The sequence below is a fragment of the Eleutherodactylus coqui genome, chromosome 7 (genome assembly GCF_035609145.1).
Source record: "Eleutherodactylus coqui strain aEleCoq1 chromosome 7, aEleCoq1.hap1, whole genome shotgun sequence".
Classification (NCBI taxonomy): domain Eukaryota; kingdom Metazoa; phylum Chordata; class Amphibia; order Anura; family Eleutherodactylidae; genus Eleutherodactylus; species Eleutherodactylus coqui.
Window position 1 is genome coordinate 54,465,511 of NC_089843.1, and position 21,308 is coordinate 54,486,818.

Consider the following 21,308-nt stretch of genomic DNA (forward strand, 5'->3'; position numbering starts at 1 on the left):
TCTTCCTCTCTTACCCTTTCCTCCTCTCTCACTCTTCCTCTCTTACCCTTTCCTCCTCTCTCACTCTTCCTCTCTTACCCTTTCCTCCTCTTACCCTTTCCTTCTCTCTCACTCTTTTTTTCTTTAACTTTCACCATTTCTAACATTGTGGCATGTTTTATCATTAGAAGCAGCTATACTTACTGATATATTGATACAAACCAAGGGCAGGTATAGACCTCAGATCCCTCAGCATTCAGACAGCCAAATGTCAATTTTTTTCTTTTCTTTTTTACAATTGACAATCTTCTCTTATTTTTGGATTTCAGGAGTACCTCGACCTCTCTGTGCCATTTGAACAGTATTCACCAGCGTGCCAGGATAGTCACAGCACTTGCTCATCAGGAGACGACTCAGTCTTTGCACATGATATTCTTCCAGATGAGGTCTGTCTTCCTAAGCACCAGCAATATAATTGCATCATCAGAACATGACTTTAAGCTAAAATACCCAGGAGGAATGTAGACTAGAGGCATATGGACAGAACTGCCCGGTCATTACAAGGAATTTTTTTATTTTTTGAGCCGTATAAAATACTTGCTGTATACGAAGTCATGAAGCACTGTTTGGCCTGAAGGAACTTATCGTGTGCCAAGATATAGAGAAGAAGAAAAGAGAAATATATTAAGATTTATATATTTGAAAAGGAGACTGTCATCACTAGGGAATCCTTGTGCTGTGATCTCTAGTGACCGCTGATGAGCAACCAATCTGTGCCTGCGATGCTAACAAAAAAAAAAATTCCAGTACATCAGAACACGCGCCAAATGAAACGTGGTGTTTTTGGTTTTGGATTTTTTTGTAGATGCAATATGATGAATGTTTTTGGGGTAAAACTCAAACACTGTTCTGCTTTTAGGTATCTGAGAGAGAAATCTATCTTGCTGTGTTTATAAGACATGGAAAACAAATTTAATCTATTTTGAATTTATTTAATGTTTTTGTTCACGTCGCACTTTTTGGGTGACTGCCCTTCCATCATCACCACCACCATATACGGAATGTATCGCCTACATTTTTTTTTACTAATTAAAACAGTTAGTGAAATATATTTGATTTTTCTGATTTGTAGAGGTTTTTTCTTATTCCATTCTGTACAAGTCTATTGAGGAAGACCATCTTACCTGAGCTGCAGTTTACAGCATTTAAAGAGATGCTTTACAGCTGAACTCATGGGCCAGTCATACAATGGATAAGCGGTTAACCAATGACTTCTATTTGAGAAGGTTGTGGGCATGCTCTGTAACCTGTGCAGGGAGTGGGAGGAGGTGAGCTGTAACCCATCACCTCTTGTGAATGGTGGATCCTGTTTTATCTATATAGGTGTCATTATTCATTGTAATCCCACCTGTAAGGATAATGACTTGACTACTGAAAAATTTACCCAACAGAACAAAAATGTCTACCTATTAATAGGCTTAATGATGAGTGTTAAAACTGCACCGTTTAAATATTTTTTTTAACTGTATAGATTGTGACATCAAACATTTTAAAAAGTCACCAAAAATGCTTAAATATGTTAAACATAAAAGCTTTTATACAATAGGTAATTTTCCAATGACACACCCCCTTTAAGGAAAATCTGAAAAATGGCTGATTTTAAAAAATTGTTTAATTTAAATAGTGCCTCTAAAGCAAAATTTTGAATTATCTAAGATTTACAGAAGTGTTATTTAAGTCCTCTTTTCCTAAATAAATTAAGCTTTAGTGTTCAGTGGTCTGCTTATTGTCACATAGGATACACAATATCTAATTTTTTTTAGGTTACTTTGGTTTTATTTAAAAATTTTTTTTAAAAAACAGAATTAATCAAATTACAAAGGAAATAATACAATATGCATAATTCACTGTAAGGGCTTAGTCACATGGGCGCCGATGCACCCGTGTGACTGACCCCTTACTGCAGGAAGAAGACTGCTGCACTTTAGGACGGATGACTCCTTGCAGCGCCAAAGAAAGAACACATGTCCGGCAATGAAGCCGGTTACATGTTCGATCTTCCGGCACTGCAGAGAGACGTCCGTCCTGAAGTCCGGCCGTCTTCTTCCTGCAGTAACACGGGCCCCGATGCGTCCGTGTGACTAAGCCCTAAAATTTACAAATTACGCTCAAAGGGATTATGCTACAATATAAATTATTGCTTTATCCATTAAATAGGGAATATCTTTATGATCGATTTGGGTTCTGACCTCTGAGACCCCCTTAAATCTCGAACAGGGGTCCTGGAGGTCCCTGCACAAATGGAGGAGGTTGCGCATGTACATGGCCACTCCATTCATTTCAAGTGGAGTGTTGAAGATTGTGGAGAGCTTGTACTCGGCAATTTCTAGCATTGTTATTGAAGTGAATGGAGCAGCAGCATGCATGTGTAACCTACACTCGTCCAGGGACCAGAGGCATAACTTGAAGCTCCTGGGCCCCCAACCATAATGCTTTATTCATAGTGCTGGGCTCCCTATATGGAGAAGAGAGGCCTTATGGGGCCCCTAAGGGTCCTGGGCCCGGGGGGCAACCGCATCCCCTACATCCCCTATAGTTACATCAGTGTTCGGGGCTCCTGTCCTGATAATCAGCAGGGGGTCACAGTGGTCAGACTCCCACCAATCATAATATTAACCCCTATTCACAGAATAGGGGATCACTTTTTTAAAGGGGATTGTGCCAAGATCTAATCTGCCACTTTTTTTACATTATTTTTATATAAAACGACCACTCCTTTTATTATTTTAACCCTCAGATACCTGAAAGCATAACTGTTCAGTCTACTTCAAAATGGCGTGTAACAAGATGTAAATTACAATGCATACATATTGTATATAAGGAAAAAAAATTGTATAAAAAAGAAAAACAAAAAGTGGTATCGGTCCTGGTTTTAATAGCATTGCAACTTAGAATGACACTGATCTCCTCAATAATTTTTATGTCAGTTTTGTTTTAAAAATTGTTATTTTTCTTTAACCTTGTATATTTGTAAAGTTTATTTATAGACATTATTAACCTATATGAACCCTTTTTACGCTTACTCTAGGCCTAGCTTTACTGTAAACACAATGCCTCCACAGATCTTACCTTTTAACTTATTAACAGTCCAGAAAATAATTCTATTCTTTTTTTTTTTTTTTTTTTTTTTTTTTTTTAAATGTTTTTATCCAAAAATATCTGGAAAAAAAATGTACAAAATGTATAGTCCTTTTAGCTGCATTATATGATTGTATGTATATGTATATATTTGCTGTTTCGTAGAAGAGGACAGCGCAGCAGAGAGAAATTATTTACAACGGCTTTCAAAAAAAAAATACTCTAATTTATATTTATCTAATTTTTTTTTGTCTCCATGGTCACAATTTTTTATTTTATATTTTTTTTGTTAATTGTTGAAAAGTGGGAGTGATTGCTGGTCAATAGAAAAGTTTATAACAATAAGCAATGATGACATTGCATGGAATATTCCTCATGAATATTACAATCTAGTATTGGAGTGCTCATCATTAACCTTGAGAAGACACCCCACAAGGTCATGAACACTTATATGCTTTGCCTCAATGTGGATACAGTATTTATTTTATTTTGGACTGCATTGACAAAAACAGAATTTTACTATATTGCAATAAAAACAAATTTTTATAAATTAAGTACTAAAATAATTTGTTTCAAATGTCTTCTACCTAAGGACTACCGTCCCTCCTTTGCTTTCCTTGTAATGTGAATGTTTTCTTTTAGTCTCCCTTAAATCAAGACACTGATTATTTTTTTATTTATTTCTCAACTTTTTATTTTCTTTTTATTTTTTGTTGTGTTTTACGCTTTTTTTTTTTTTTTTTAACTTCTGTGTCATAACCTAAATACTCTAAAATACCGTAATTTGCTAGGTGCACACAAGCCGTAGCTCTATATATAACCTCGAAGGTGGTTTACTTTTCCATAGCCTGCCCATGTTGCCAACGTGTGTGTTCTTAATATAAACTATATATAAAATCTCACACACACCTCACCAGTGTGCCAAATCGGTTTGAATGCACAAGAGAGCTATACAAAAGGCCAATTTTTTTTCTTTAAAGAGAATGATGAATTGCGTTTATTGTAGAAGCCATGTTTTTAGCTTGATCATGATTGCTTTTTATGATTTTTTTTTTTCTTACTACAGTATTTTCTTACTTTTCTGCTGTGTGTACATTCCAAAATTCCTAACACATCCATTTTCTTTTTCTCTCCCCCCCCCCCCCCCCCCCATAGTAATGTAATAAAAATATGCAAGGCTGTGCATGGATTGAACTGTCACTAAGAATTATAAATATATAAATATATATAATTTATTGAGGTTTTTATGAAATGTATCTGTTGTAGACTTTGGATTAACAATTTTCTTATTGAACATTATATATAGTTTTATAGCAAGAACTATCTTTGAAATCTAAGTGAAGCTGACTTTTCTTACATTTTTATACTGCTGAATTTGCATTCCACGGATTTTTCATGGTGTTAGCTGGATTTATGTTGAAGGAATGGTTTGGTTTGATTTTGATTAAAAGAATTTTTTTTTTACCTGACCTGTGCTGCTGGTGTGGGAAGTTGTTGGGATAAACACCAAATCAGTTATCATCCTGCTTTTGTTAACTTGGCGAACATAACTTTTACCAAAACAATAAAGCTAAACCTGACTTGTTAACGCGTGGACATTCTTAATGAGATTAAAATGTATATATTTTTTAATTTATCAATAATCAAAAAAACCATTGCAATTATTTGTGTTTACATACAGCTATAAAGATCTATCAATTTGTGTATACAGCTCCAATGCAGAGCTATGCATTTCTTTGATTTATAGACCACAAATAAACCATATGTGTGGTCAGACCCTGCAGTCTGTTATTTCTTCCATCTAAGTCTTTTTTTTGCTATCTGTGAGTTGCCAAGTAAGGCAGGTAGAGCGAGTGATACATGACTGCAGGATCAGACTACACTGAGTTTATTTGTAGTCTGTAACCATGGAGACGCAAGTCTGCATTAGAGCTGTAGAAGCACATAATCGGGCAGCACACACTAGAACTCTTTTATGATGCTCAGAAGGGTTGTTGAGGTAATACAGATATCCACAGCAGCTTACATTCTGCAACGTTAATGTTTCAGGCTAGTGCCCTTTGGCAAGCTGCATGACAAAGCATATGGATGCCGAAATTAGAGGAACAGTTTGTGAGTATATGCAAAAACAGAAAAAAGTATATACACGCAGACTTTTCACAAATTTTAAATAACAAAGCCTGAGGAACATATATATCTAATTCACAAATCTGCTTGGACACAGATGTTGATCAAGTATAGAATTGTGTATTTAGGAATCCTGTAAATAGAAGACTAGAACGCATAATTTAAAAATAATTGCATAATATGAAGATGGCTATAGGATAGAGCAATAGGAGGGGAGAAGCGAGAAAAATACATAGGTGCCCAAAAGAATAAATGGAAGTAGCAGGAGTAAAGAGGAGAGCCAAATAATCAAGGGGAACTGAAAAATGTAAAGTGGACCTAAGGAATATGCAAAGACCAAGGCTACAGAAGGAAAGAAGCGAAGAGCCAGGAAAACCACTGTTGGGAATACCAGTAACTGGAGCATAAGGGACCGAAGTTGCCATTGTGAGCCATGATAGGTGGACATTTTAAATAGGCCGATACAACCCGGATCCGTGCTGCATAACTCCCCATAACTGACACAGATCACGTCAGACATAGGAAGTAGCATGGCGTTGCATTGTAGAACGCAGTGCCTGATAGCAGTCATCTGACTTCTGAAATAAAAGCCCAGGTAGAATTTGGCTACAAGAAGGAAGCTAGAAACTGAATGCTTAGCGTGCACTGAGAATGCGATGGGTAGGCATGGATTGGGTGAGATTGCTGGAATATAGAAATACATAGAGATGGGATCAAGGAGTATTAGGGCAATATAGCAGCATAAACTGAAAAAGAAAAAAGTCAAGCATGCAAACAGGCATAGAAGGACAAAGAAAGCCTAAACAGGAGGAAGAGACAAAGGAGGAAAAAATTCTCATTGAGGTTAACTTCCCACGGGTGAGTTCGATATGGGGCCTGAATACCACCCCCATATCGTGCTCACCATCTTTGTGAAAGCCCCAAGGATTTGAGGCTTCTTCATGTGAAAACAGTATTAATGTAGCAATAAAGATTGCTACAAAGTATGCCTTTGGGTATTCCAATTAATTGTTTATATTCAAGTTTGAAACCACTTGCAGACCACACATGCATTGGATGTGATGGGAAGTCCTGTTCCATTAACAAACAGCAGTATATATGCAAAAGACATTTGCTATGAGGCTAAAACACGCCTCTCTTGTAAAATTATATAATTTATTATAATTGGTTAGTAAAACTAAAAAAGAATATTAACATCTTTGTTGTCAGGCAGACTTTTCTCAAGCAGATTGGAACTATGTGTAAAAGATTTCTCAAAACAAAAAAAATTCACCTGTGCACCCACGTCTAGAAGGAGAGGATTACAATCCTGAAATGAAAAAGGGAATGGTTAGTGACTCCAGTTCTCCAAATCTATATTTAAACCATTTGGATGAAGTGTGTCCAATTTTTTTTTTTTTTATCCACCGGAGTTCCTTGCCCCTTAGAATAGCTAACCTGCCATCGGCACGTCTGGGGGACGGGACCCAATCGATCACAGGAAGTTTTAATTGATCAATGAAGTGTATTGTCTGAATAAAGTGGACTGGGATTGGCAGCTCTTGACAGCATGTGCATATAGTTGATTAATGTTTTGAAATGTGATCTTTCACTTTTTGGCTAATTTGACCAACATATTCCAGCCCACATGAGCATTTGATAAGACAAAACTAGAGTCTGAGGTGAAATGGCCCTGATCTGAAAGCATCTGCCTCTACAAGGATGGGAAAACGTTCTACCTTTTTGAATATTTTTGCATTGAGCTCATTTTAAGCTGGCATAACTACTAGAGATAAGCGAACGTACTCGTCCGAGCTTGATACTCGTTCGAGTATTAGCGTGTTCGAGATGCTCGTTACTAGAGGCGAGCACCACGCGATGTTCGAGTTACTTTCACTTTCACCTCTGAGACGTTAGCGCGCTTTTCAGGCCAATAGAAAGACAGGGAAGGCATTACAACTTCCCCCTGTGACGTTCAAGCCCTATACCACCCCCCTGCAGTGAGTGGCTGGCGAGATCAGGTGTCACCCGAGTATATAAATCGGCCCCTCCCGCGGCTCGCCACAGATGCATTCTGACAGAGATCAGGGAAAGTGCTGCTGATGCCGGAGCTGCTATAGGGAAAGTGTTAGGATTGATTTTAGGCTTCAAGAACCCCAACGGTCCTTCTTAGGGCCACATCTGACCGTGTGCAGTACTGTTGAGGCTGCTTATTGCAGTGTTGCACTTTTTTTTTTTGGTATATCGGCCGTGCAGAGCATTGCGTCCTGCAGTAATTTTACATAGTCCAGGGCCAGTAGTGGTGAGGCAGGGACAGTGAAAGACATATCCAGTCTATATAGGCAGTGGGCTTTTCCAAAAAAATTTGGGAAAAAAAATCTATTTGGACTGCCTGTGACCGTCCTGACTGTACTGCGTCTCTGCTGGGGGTAGTTGTCCTAATTCATATGCAGCCAGCTAAGTGTTACAGCACGCTTGCGCAAAATTCTTTCCTGGCTCTGCGTTGCCTCTTACATCACCGATGTCATCCTGTCCAGAGAGAAACAGTCTGCAGTAATTTTACATACTCCAAGGCCAGTAGTGGTGGTGAGGCAGGGACAGTGAAAGACATATCCAGTCTATATAGGCAGTGAGCTTTTCCAAAAAAATTTGGGGAAAAAAAATCTATTTGGGCTGCCTGTGACCGTCCTGACTGTACTGCGTCCCTGCTGGGGGTAGTTGACCTAATTCATAAGCAGCCAGCTAAGTGTTAGAGCAGGCTTGCGCAAAATTCTTTCCTGCCTCTGCTGTGCGTTCCGTAAGCGAAGTCAGCCTCCAACCACAGGCCAATAAGCGGCACATTTAATTACAGCGTTCTGTTTCTGCACTACTGGTAATACAGCATGCTGAGGGGTAGGGGTAGGCCTAGAGGACGTGGACGCGGGCGAGGACGCGGAGGCCCAAGTCAGGGTGTGGGCACAGGCCGAGCTCCTGATCCAGGTGTATCGCAGCCGACTGCTGCGGGATTAGGAGAGAGGCACGTTTCTGGCGTCCCCACATTCATCTCACAATCAATGGGTCCACGCGGTAGACCTTTATTAGAAAATGAGCAGTGTGAGCAGGTCCTGTCGTGGATGGCAGAAAGTGCATCCAGCAATCTATCGACCACCCAGAATTCTGCGCCGTCCACTGCTGCAACTCTGAATCCTCTGGCTGCTGCTCCTCCTTCCTCCCAGCCTCCTCACTCCATTACAATGACACATTCTGAGGAGCAGGCAGACTCCCAGGAACTGTTCTCGGGCCCCTGCCCAGAATGGGCAGCAATGGTTCCGAATCCTCTCCCACTGGAGGAGTTTGTCGTGACCGATGCCCAACCTTTGGACAGTTCCCGGGGTCCGGGGGATGAGGCTGGGGACTTCCGGCAACTGTCTCAAAAGCTTTCAGTGGGTGAGGAGGACGATGACGATGAGACACAGTTGTCTATCACTCAGGTAGTAGTAATTGGAGTAAGTCCGAGGGAGGAGCGCACAGAGGATTCGGAGGAAGAGCAGCAGGACGATGAGGTGACTGACCCCACCTGGTTTGCTACGCCTACTGAGGACAGGTCTTCAGAGGGGGAGGTAAGTGCAGCAGCAGGGCAGGTTGGAAGAGGCAGTGCGGTGGCCAGGGGTAGAGGCAGGGCCAGACCGAATAATCCACCAACTGTTTCCCAAAGCGCCCCCTCGCGCCATGCCACCCTGCAGAGGCCGAGGTGCACAAAGGTCTGGCAGTTTTTCACTGAGACTGCAGACGACCGACGAACACTGGTGTGCAACCTTTGTCGTGCCAAGATCAGCCGGGGAGCCACCACCACCAGCCTCACCACCACCAGCATGCGCAGACATATGATGGCCGAGCACCCCACAAGGTGGGACGAAGGACGTTCACCGCCTCCGGTTTGCACCGCTGCCTCTCCCCCTGTGCCCCAACCTGCCACTGAGATCCAACCCCCCTCTCAGGACACAGGCACTACTGTCTCCTGGCCTGCACCCACACCCTCACCTCCGCTGTCCTCGGCCCCATCCACCAATGTTTCTCAGCGCACCGTCCAGCCGTCGCTAGCGCAAGTGTTGGAGCGCAAGCGCAAGTACGCCGCCACGCACCCGCACGCTCAAGCGTTAAACGTGCACATAGCCAAATTTATCAGCCTGGAGATGCTGCCGTATAGGGTTGTGGAAACGGAGGCTTTCAAAGGTATGATGGCGGCGGCGGCCCCGCGCTACTCAGTTCCCAGTCACCACTACTTTTCCCGATGTGCCGTCCCAGCCCTGCACGACCACGTCTCCTGCAACATTGTACGCGCCCTCACCAACGCGGTTACTGCCAAGGTCCACTTAACAATGGACACGTGGACAAGAACAGGCGGGCAGGGCCACTATATCTCCCTGACAGCACATTGGGTGAATTTAGTGGAGGCTGGGACAGAGTCAGAGCCTGGGACCGCTCACGTCCTACCCACCCCCAGAATTGCGTGCCCCAGCTCGGTGGTGGTATCTGCGGCGGTGTATGCTTCCTCCACTAAACCACCCTTCTCCTCCTCCTCCTACGCAACCTCTATCTCGCAATCAAGATGTGTCAGCAGCAGCACGTCGCCACCAGTCCGTGTCGCGCGGCACGGCAGCACAGCGGTGGGCAAGCGTCAGCAGGCCGTGCTGAAACTACTCAGCTTAGGTGAGAAGAGGCACACGGCCCACGAACTGCTGCAGGGTCTGACAGAGCAGACCGACCGCTGGCTTGCGCCGCTGAGCCTCCAACCGGGCATGGTCGTGTGTGACAACGGCCGTAACCTGGTGGCGGCTCTGCAGCTCGGCAGCCTCACGCACGTGCCATGCCTGGTCCACGTCTTTAATTTGGTGGTTCAGCGCTTTCTGAAAAGCTACCCACGCTTGTCAGACCTGTTCGGAAAGGTGCGCAGCCTCTGCGCACATTTCCGCAAGTCCCACACGGACGCTGCCACCCTGCGCACCCTGCAACATCGGTTTCATCTGCCTGTGCGACGTGCCCACACGGTGGAACTCTACGCTCCACATGTTGGCCAGGCTGTATGAGCAGCGTAGAGCTATAGTGGAATACCAACTCCAACATGGGCGGCGCAGTGGGAGTCAGCCTCCTCAATTCCTTACAGAAGAGTGGGCCTGGTTGGCAGACATCTGCCAGGTCCTTGGAAACTTTGAGGAGTCTACCCAGATGGTGAGCGGCGATGCTGCAATCATTAGCGTCACCATTCCTCTGCTATGCCTCTTGAGAAGTTCCCTGCAAAGCATAAAGGCAGACGCTTTGCGCTCGGAAACAGAGGCGGGAGAAGACAGTATGTCGCTGGATAGTCAGAGCACCCTCCTGTCTATATCTCAGCGTGTTGAGGAGGAGGAGGTGGAGGAGCATGAGGAGGAGGGGGAAGAGACAGCTTGGCCCACTGCTGAGGGTACCTGAAAGTGATCTTCCTAGTGAGGACAGCCATGTGTTGCGTACAGGTACCCTGGCACACATGGCTGACTTCATGTTAGGATGCCTTTCTCGTGACCCTCGCGTTACACGCATTCTGGCCACTACGGATTACTGGGTGTACACACTGCTCGACCCACGGTATAAGGAGAACCTTTCCACTCTCATACCCGAAGAGGAAAGGGGTTCGAGAGTGATGCTATACCACAGGACCCTGGCGGGCAAACTGATGGTAAAATTCCCATCTGACAGCACTAGTGGCCGAAGGCGCAGTTCCGAGGGCCAGGTAGCAGGGGAGGCGCGGAGATCAGGCAGCATGTACAGCACAGGCAGGGGAACACTCTCCAAGGCCTTTGACAGCTTCCTGGCTCCCCAGCAAGACTGTGTCACGGCTCCCCAGTCAAGGCTGAGTCGGCGGGAGCACTGTAAAAGGATGGTGGGGGAGTATGTAGCCGATCGCACGACCGTCCTCCGTGACGCCTCTGCCCCCTACAACTACTGGGTGTCGAAGCTGGACACGTGGCCTGAACTCGCGCTGTATGCCCTGGAGGTGCTTGCTTGTCCTGCGGCTAGCGTCTTGTCAGAGAGGGTGTTTAGTGCAGCTGGGGGAATCATCACAGATAAGCGTACCCACCTGTCAACCGACAGTGCCGACAGGCTTACACTCATCAAGATGAACAAAGCCTGGATTTCCCCAGACTTCTCTTCTCCACCAGCGGACAGCAGCGATAGCTAAACAATACGTAGGCTGCACCCGCGGATGGAAGCATCGTTCTCTATCACCATAAAAAACGTGGACCTTTTAGCTTCATCAATCTGTGTATAATATTCATCCTCCTCCTCCTGCTCCTCCTCCTGAAACCTCACGTAATCACGCCGAACGGGCAATTTTTCTTAGGCCCACAAGGCTCAGTCATATAATTTTTGTAAACAATTTTTATACGTTTCAATGCTCATTAAAGCGTTGAAACTTGCACCTGAACCAATTTTTATTTTAACTGGGCTGCCTCCAGGCCTAGTTACAAATTAAGCCACATTAACCAAAGCGATTAATGGGTTTCACCTGCCCTCTTGGTTGGGCATGGCAATTTTTCTGACGTACATTAGTACTGTTGGTACACCAATTTTTTGGGGCCCTCGCCTACAGTGTAATCCAATTAATTTTTTGCCCACCTGCATTAAAGCTGATGTTACATCAACTGTGCTGGGCACTGCAATGGGATATATTTATGTACCGCCGGTGGCTTCCTGGCACCCACCCATGCTGTCGGTCCATACGGAGTTGTAACTGCATGTGTCCACTTCTAAAGAACCCCAGTCTGACTGGGGCATGCAGTGTGGGCCGAAGCCCACCTACATTAAACATGACATTACCTCAGCTGTGCTGGGCAATGCAATGGGATTTATTTATGTACCCCCTGTGGCTTCCTGGGACCCTCCCATGCTGTCGGTCCACACGGACTTCACAATAGGGAGTTGTACCTGCCTGTGTCCACTTCTAAAGAACCCCAGTCTGACTGGGGCATGCAGTGTGGGCCGAAGCCCACCTACATTAAACATGACATTACCTCAGCTGTGATGGGCAATGCAATGGGATATATTTATGTACCGCCGGTGGCTTCCAGGCACCCACCCATGCTATTGGTCCACAGGGACTTCACAATAGGGAGTTGTACCTGCCTGTGTCTATGAATTAAAAACCCCGGTCAGGTTGGGGCATGCAGTGTGGGCCGAAGCCCACCTGCATTTAATCTGACGTTAGCTCTGCTGTCCAGGGCACTGCAATGGGATACATTTATGTACAGCCGGTGGGTTCCAGGGAGCCACCCATGCTGTGGGTGCACATGGAATTCCCATTGCAGAGTTGTACCTGCCTGTGACTATTTATAAAAAAACGCGGTCTGACTGGGGCATGCAGACACCTTGACAGAATGAATAGTGTGTGGCACATAGGTTCCCCATTGCTATGCCCACGTGTGCAGCTCCTGATGGCGGTGGCACAGGATTATATTTCTCATTGCTTCTGTACAGCATTGTGGGCTATCGCCCGGCCCCTTTTAAAGAGGGTCGCTGCCTAGCCGTGCCAACCCTCTGCAGTGTGTGCCTGCGGTTCCTCCTCATGGCAGACGCACTTATAAATAGACATGAGGGTGGTGTGGCATGAGGGCAGCTGAAGGCTGCGCAGGGACACTTTGGTGTGCGCTGTGGACACTGGGTCGTGCGGGAGGGGGGGGGGGGTTGAGCAGCATGTAACCCAGGAGAAGTGGCAGCGGAGTGTCATGCAGGTAGTGATTGTGCTTTGTTGGAGGTAGTGTGGTGCTTAGCTAAGGTATGCATTGCTAATGAGGGCTTTTCAGAAGTAAAAATTGTTGGGGGGGGGGGGGGGCCCACTCTTGCCGCTATTGTGGCTTAATAGTGGGACCTGGGAACTTGAGATGCAGCCCAACATGTAGCCCCTCGCCTGCCCTATCCGTTTCTGTGTCGTTCCCATCACTTTCTTGAATTGCCCAGATTTTCACAAATGGAAACCTTAGCGAGCATCGGCGATATACAAAAATGCTCGGGTCGCCCATTGACTTCAATGGGGTTCGTTACTCGAAACGAACCCTCGAGCATCGCAAAAATTTCATCCCGAGTAACGAGCACCCGAGCATTTTGGTGCTCACTCATCTCTAATAACTACATAAATTACCTGAACTTAGAATGGCACTTTGTGCATTCGGACATTGCTCCCTTAAAATACACGACACAAACGTGTTACGTAAGTTGTGACTTATGCAATACAGCATTAACCCCTTAGTGACCAAGCTTTTTTTTTTTCCATTTTCATTTTTTCCTCCCCCCTTTTAAAAAAATTGCAACTTTGTTATTTATCCATCATGGTAGCTGTATGAGGGCTTGTTTTTTTTACGGGACGAGTTATATTTTTCAATGGTAGTATTTAATGTACCATATAATGTACAAAAAAAAATTCTAAGTGGCGGAAAATGGGAAAAAAATGAAATTCTGCCATCTTTCAGTGCATCTTGTTTCTACGTCACACAAACTGCAATAAAAGTGATATAACTTTATTCTAAGGGTCAGTAAGATTACTACGATACCAAACATATAAAGTTTTTGTTTTTTTCCCTGTACTACGGTACTTGTATTTTTATCAAAGATATATAATTTTTTTTAATTATTTTCTGCTGCTAAATTCTGACAGCCATAACCCTTTTTTTTTCTGTTGACATAGTTGTGCGAAGGCTCATTTTTTGCAGGACGTCCTGTAGTTTGCGTTGAAACCATTTTCGAAGACATAAAACTTTTTGATAGCTTTTTATTGCATTTTTTTCTTGGAGACAGGGTGACCAAAAAAGCGGATTTCTGGCGTTCTTTATATTTTTTTTACGACGTTTACCGTGCGGGGCAATAATGCGTTACTTTGATAGATTGGACTTTTATGGCTGCCATAACACTCACATGGCTCCCTTGCGATCTCATCGTCAGGGGGATTTAAATGCCGCTGTCAGAATTGACAGCGGCATTTAAAGGGTTAATGGCCCCAATGAGACGCATGTTTCATTGGTGCTGTTGCCCGCAGCTGTCAGCTGTAAAAAAAAAAAAAAAAAAAACAGTGCTCGCGGTATATGGAGGGAGATAGCCGTGCGATCCCCCTCCATACACGTCCTGCAATGGCAGGACATAAATACTATAGGGCAGTCACTAAGAGGTTAAAAGTAGATTCGAGAATAGTGTTAGAAGGCCCCTGCTTGGGATGTGCCAATGTATGTGTATAATTTCACATACTCTGCCATTGGACTCACAAAAGGTTGTGAGGCACAGAATGCACTTATTGGTACATTGCTCTTGTTTGGGTTGTAGAAGATTTCCTTTTGGGATATTAGATATATCTTGTAGGTGTTCTTGGAGAATATCAGGGCAGCCCCTCTGTCTTAATCTGTTCGACATATCCTGTGGTTCTGAAGTGGCAGATGTCTGAAACCATTCACTTTACCCTCAAAAATTGGAGAAGGGGAAATATAAAAACATAAAAACAATCACAGAAAATGGCCATATACTTATTAACTAAGGAGGGCAGATAGCTGCATCCTCTCAGCATGCAGGTAGCAAACTACCAAATGAGGGAGCCAATTACACCTGTGAGGGACACCTGATAAGACAGCCACTCACACAAGTATGAGTGGTTGTGTGAGGGGCTGTCTTATCAGGTGTCCCTCACAGGTGTAATTGGCTCCCTCATTTGGCAGTTTGCTACCCTGAAAAATTGTGAGCGGGGGAGGGATCTGATTACCTTTACGATGTGAGCTGGAGAAGTGTATTGGACTGTTTTATCAAATTGTACCTTATTTGTTACCTCTAATTCTACGACCAATAATGTGGCCTTAGTGTTACTAAAAGTCTAGAAAATTTGGAATTCAATGCCAAAAGATTGTAAACTTGGATTATCACCCGGCCAGATGAGGAAAACATTGTCAATATAACGTAGAAATATCTTGCAATGCTCTGTAAAGAGAGGATGGGAATATATACATATATAAAGATCTTCAAACCTGTTCATAAACATAATGGTGCGTGTATGCATTACATTACTTCTAGAGATGAGTGAGTATACTCGCTAAGGCACATTAATCGAGCGAGTAGTGCCTTAGCCGAGTATCTCCCCGCTCGTCTCTAAAGATTCGGGGGCCGGCTCGGGAGAGCGGGGAGGAACGGAGGGAAGATCTCTCTCTCCCTCCCCCCCTCGCCCCCCCCCCCCCCCCCCCGCAACTCACCTGTCACCCGCGCCGGCCCCCGAATCTTTAGAGATGAGCGGGGAGATACTCGGCTAAGGCACTACTCGCTCTAGTAATGTGCATTAGCGAGTATACTCGCTCATCTCTAATTACTTCCCATGGCTGTCCTGGAGGTTCGTAGACCGACATTGGTCTTGGGAAAGGAAGTAATTTCTCATCAGCACCCAATTTAATAAATCAAGAATCTGAGAATTTTCTGTGGGTGAATAAACAGAAGATTCCAAATAGTGTCTTACCACCATAATCCCCTTCTTGTGTGGGATTCTCGTGTACAGATGCGTACATCAATTGTGGCTAGGAGGCCAATACTGAAATTTTATTTACGAAATCGGTGGTGCCTTTAAGATTAGAGACCCTCTTTGGTTGTAAACAACCTGAGTATTTTATCTAAAAAACATGCAACATGCTGGAAAATAGTCTTGGATAATGTGTATAGACCCAGGATACGGTCTGTTTGAGGAATTAAATAGTCAGTGGAATTTTGAGAAATAATTTCAGACATAACGCTAGTAAGTTCCCTCAAGCACTGCATCCGATGGGTCACCTGATAGTAAACCGTATACATTGGTGTCATTTAATTGGGATAAGATTTCAGAGACATGTTTATCTTTATCCATGATACCAATACCCGAGCTCTTATTGGCCCAACTGGATAACACTGTGCAACAATTTTTTTTTTTTTTTTAAAGGTTCATAACCTAAAGTAATTGATCTGTTCCTGTAAAATTAAAGCCTGCTGATTCCACTTGTAAAACTGAATACTAGCAGCATGTCTCACTTACAAGTTATGAACCATTCCCTATTTGTAAGATCATAACTGTTTGGACGCGCCGTCCTATTACTATTCAACTGTTTGTGGTGGAAAATGGCCCTTGGATCTTGACTTCCTCCTGTAAGAAACATTACTTTCCCTCTGTAAAAACCAGCAAAAGTCGCCCATCATCTTCAGATTGTATTAACCTTTGTAATGGTCTTCAATGACTGAGATGTCTGGTGTGCGTAATACGCAGTGAGTAGAACCCATTGATTTCAATGGGTTCGTTCACATGAGCGTATTTTCTCCCACGATGTACAATCACATGACAAAATATGCAGCATGACCTTGTTGGGGTGTAGTAAAGTGAAGTAAAGAGGAGGGCACAAGTGCGCAGAAAACCTGGTTATTTTCACACCACTTCAATGAGCCTGTCTACGGTCTTTTTTGCATGTGCAAATATGCAGTGTATTTGTGCACTTAAAAATATGTCAGAGCAGGCGAAAAACTTGGGCATAAGTGATTCTTAGTCATGCAACGACTAAAATGTGCTTAGATCCATGGGAATGAGCCCAGATAGTGACACCTCCCCACAGTGCTCTCAGTAGTAATAGTGACCCCATAGTGGCCACAGTAGTAAGGGACCCCATCCTAGTGGCCTTAGTAGTAGCAGTGTCCCCTATAGTGGTCCCAGTAGTAACAGTGTCCCCTATATTGGCCTGAATAGCACTAGTGACCACTATTGTAGTCCTAGGAATGCTGCCTAGTCAGAGGCAAATAGCAACCTTCCCATTGGATGAGGAATAGGTAATCTGGCATCATGAGGCTCAGATTTTATTGCCACTTCTTATCTTGCTCACCAAGCTTTATTCCCAAGGACTTGTGATAGGCCCACTTTACCAAGGATGTTATCTTCCCCCGCTGTGTCCTTGTTGTGAACTGTCCGCAGACATAGCAGAAATTGTTGGGTTTTTCAGATATCGCACCGCTCAGCCACATTGTTATTACATTAATAAACACAGTCCCAGTCTAACCAATGACTTGTGAAAACTCAGTTCATTAATTACAACTTACTGGTGGATGATTCGCAGTGTTTCCGCCACGTGGAAACATACCCTATATATTACATACACCTACCCTTATAGTGTTCAGTCAGCACGCAGTGTGTAAGGTTAAGGGCGTGCCTACTGGATTAATTGTATAGTCATATTTCCCAAAAGTAAAGTATAACGACAATTGGATTCCATTATTCCCCATAACTGGAAAACCTTACGTGGCAGAAAAAGGATCCATATCCCTCCATACCAAGAAGATCTAAGATTCTACAATATGGTTATTATTTAGTGGGCAGAATTTGCTCACCAGTTTACAACCTGCTATCCTCTCTTAAAAAAGGGGACATCTTATGTCCCTGTTTGAAGCCAAGTAGGCTCATCAAGCTCCAGGTGAACTTTAAGTCTTATTCTCCTGAAAAAATGCTCCATGTCGTTATCAAGTGCATAAAAGTCGGTGGAGGCAAGAGGACAATGATAGGCCTTTCTCTAAGAGGCTTACCTGGTGTGAAGAAAAGGTGCTAGAGCATGAGTTCACTCTCATACCCTGTTTCTCTGTAACCAAGTCATTATTTGATATCGTGGAAGATGGCCTCTGGTGCCTCTTCCGGAATCAGTGATTGGCAGCCTTCCCTGTTTGCACAGTCATTCACAGGCAGCTGTCAATCACTGATAGGACCGCCCATCGGACTGTTCAGCTCAGGGTGTGCAGGGATATAAATGAAAAAATCCAAGTTATATTGAATCCTTTCCTATAAAACTATATATTGATCTGTTCGGCTCCTCCTGCTTTATAATTGCGTTTTTGAGCTGACAGGTTCCCTTTAAATAACCCCAAAAATACTGCTCTTCGGTTTCCATTTCTAAAGACTGCCCCATTGTTCTTACTTATCTGTTACTTGCAGTCTATTGCTTTTCATAGGACTCTTTCCATAATTAGAGAGCTGTTCATTTGTACTGGCTCCGTGTCCACAGTCATAAAATTTGATATAATTTGTTCTGACTTCCAAAGTTGTTAAAATTCTCCCCAGGAATATAACATGGGCCAGCTAAGATGCCGAAACGCACTGTTTACTCTCGTTGTGAAAATTATGCCGGAGGCCAAAATAAAGGATATAAAAGATTTGGAAATGTATACACTGAATGCCTGTTTCATCTCATAGAAGGCAAACAGTCTCAGTTCATCATGCTGCCTTTGATTCAAGGCTCTGGACAAAATAGAAATATGGTAATTTCATATTCTGGGCAGGTATATCATTCAGTTCCTTACCCTGCACTCAAGGAGACATTGGAATTACATCAAAAAGCATGACCATACCATGGGAATTCTGATTTAATACTTTAAGCTGAGATAGGTGATGACAGTAGCATCTTGATGCTGCTTATCTGGACTCAACCTCTACCCCAACCTCTCTGCATAGACTTGACATGCACATTTTGACTAGCCAGATGTGTATGTTAAATGGGCAACCAGGCATTGCAAGTGTTGGCCAGGAGGAATGACCATTATAAAGTGTCTTCTGTGCCTGTTAATGTAAATGTCATGGCTCGCCACCCACGACTGAGGATCAGGACTGGGGTGATATGACAACATGATCCTCACACCAGCTCATGCTCACTGCCATTTCAGTGCTGGATGCCAACAAAGACAATACTACTGTATAATATGCTGCACACACATATCCACTGCAGAAAATATGCAGCATATCCTCCACATCTGAACATATCCTAGGACACTACTGGCAACCCAGAAATGGTCCATGGGCGCAGTTAAGGGCTTGTTCACATCATCATCATCGGTTCCGTTTGGAGCCTCCATTGCTGAATTTCGTTAAAATACAGGATAAAGTATTGCTGCATGCTGGACTATTTCATCATGTAACATGCTAGACAGAAACCAAACAGACCCCATTATACTTAATTGGGTCCGTTCATCACCATCATAAGATGGATCTATTTGGCCAGTAGATTCCATTCTCCTACTACCATAATGGAGCCAACAAACATTTCTGTGTGCCTCAGTGGTGCAGTAACCAAACCCTACATCGAGAACTGCATAGAGATGGAGATAGATGTGGAGTATGAATTATACATAAGAACTAAAGATGAGCGAGTACCCAAGTGCTCGGGTCCTCATTATTCGAGTTGAGCTTTTTGTAAAATTCGAGAGCTCTACTCAAGTAACGAACCCCATTGACTTCAATGGGAGACTCGAGCATTTTTGTATGGGACCCGCCGGTCGCAGCGGGGAGGGGCCAAAACTGGGACGGGGTCGAACACGGCGTGATGCTCGCTCGGGTAGCGAGCACCATCTAGTATGCTAATACTCGAACGAGCATCAAGCTTGGCAGTGTATGTTCGCTCAACTCTAATAAGAACCCTAAACTCTGGTGGTTATGGAGCAAAAAAAGTCAAATTATATGAATGCCTGCAATCATGCTGTACGTCAGGGGCAACGGGTCCATTCTCATACCTCACCCTTGGGCACCAAGAGCGCTTATCCTGTAGGTCTAACTGACTTTGGGATTTGGTAACCATCATAATACAAGTTATTATAGGACTTAGCTGGACAGAGATAAATATGAATGCGTTGAAGATAAGAGGACAGATATGCTTCACACTTGTGATCTTATTTCAGTCCTTAGCAGCAGTGAGTTGGGGAAAGATGCACCAAATTTATTGTGAAGCGGATAGGATCTTGGGATGTTCAGGCGGCAGAAATGCAAAGCTGTGCTGGCGTAGCTGTATGCTATACTACCACCTACAATTGTGGAACGCAGCTTGTAATAAATTCTGCCCAAAGTATTACAACTTGAATCACATCCAAATTGTATCATAGTCACAAAACTCCCTTGTACTGAATGTCATGCCAGGATTGTATTTGCCATGTCGTCTGGCTTGACTTGTGGCTATACGGAAAGACCAATATGGAATTTCCTTAATCCTTCTATTGTAGTATTACTTACAGTACTCCTTACTCCCCATAAGACAACTTCCCACAAAATTGATAGAGTCAAGAGTGTTGGGCCATAGATTTTTACACCTACCCGACGGACATTGTACATGTATGGCGCATGTCGGGATTCTGTGTATGGAGGTGGGCTTGAGAGCAGAGTCCCTTGCGTACACGGCAGGCGTCAACCATCTTTGACAGCCGACACTCACCCGCAACAGCTGCAATCGGAGATAACACCGCTTGCAGCTGTTAACCCTTTAAATGTTGCCATCCATTCTAACAGGAGTATTGAAATGTCCCAAAAAGCTTTTGAGGGTCCCGAAGCCCCTGCAAAAATATATGGAATGCCAAAATTGAATAAAAAGCAATCAAAAAGTCACATGTTCCCCAAAATGGTATCAATAAAAACTACAGGTCATCCTACAAAAAATGAGCCCTCACAAAGCTTCATCGATGGAAAAATAGAAAACATTATAAAAATAGTGACAGAAAACATATTTTTTAAAGGTGTATCTTTTTTAAGCAGTAGTATATAAAAAATATATATAAATTTGGTATCACTGTAGCTGAATTGACCATAGAGAGATCACTGTCCCTCTCCACAAAGGCATAACTATAGGGAGGTGCAAAGGTTTCAGTCACACTTGGCCCTAGTACTATTTGGGAGCCAATGCCCTCTCTACCATGGTGGAAGACACTAACATTGTAAACAGGGGCATAGCTATAGAAGGTTTCAGTAGACCCTAGGCCCTTGTGCCAAGGGCCCAAATGGCCCTTTACCACACAGGAGAATATCAGTGCTATAAATGGCACATAATGATTGGTGAATACTGATACAGATTTTAAATTGGCCTATAGGAGCTCCTTGCATGGTCCCATGATAGAGAATTAGAACCTCAGTTGCATTGGATAGGAAACTATAGAAGCTCTGTGTGTGCTGCCATACCGGCTCCAAATTTGAGGCCTAACGACAAGAAGGACTGCCCAATTGTATTCAGTAGAACAAAGATGCTGAAGATTCAGCCATTCTCTAATGGAATTTGTGCCTAAGGAGCCTAAGACGTCTT

At 43.7% G+C, this 21,308-nt stretch overlaps 1 protein-coding gene across 4 annotated transcripts in view; it reads left to right on the plus strand.

Annotated features, from left to right (window-relative positions):
* The window catches only part of FGFR3 (fibroblast growth factor receptor 3), a 101,679-nt gene extending 96,974 nt beyond the window's left edge, over positions 1–4,705 (plus strand). For all 4 annotated transcript variants that reach the window (XM_066573021.1, XM_066573022.1, XM_066573023.1 and 1 more), the window contains exon 18: positions 309–4,705. In XM_066573021.1, the coding sequence (XP_066429118.1) occupies positions 309–473 (165 nt within the window). In that variant the 3' untranslated portion in view covers positions 474–4,705. The remainder of the gene's footprint in view (positions 1–308) is intronic.
* The last annotated feature ends 16,603 nt before the right edge of the window (positions 4,706–21,308 follow it).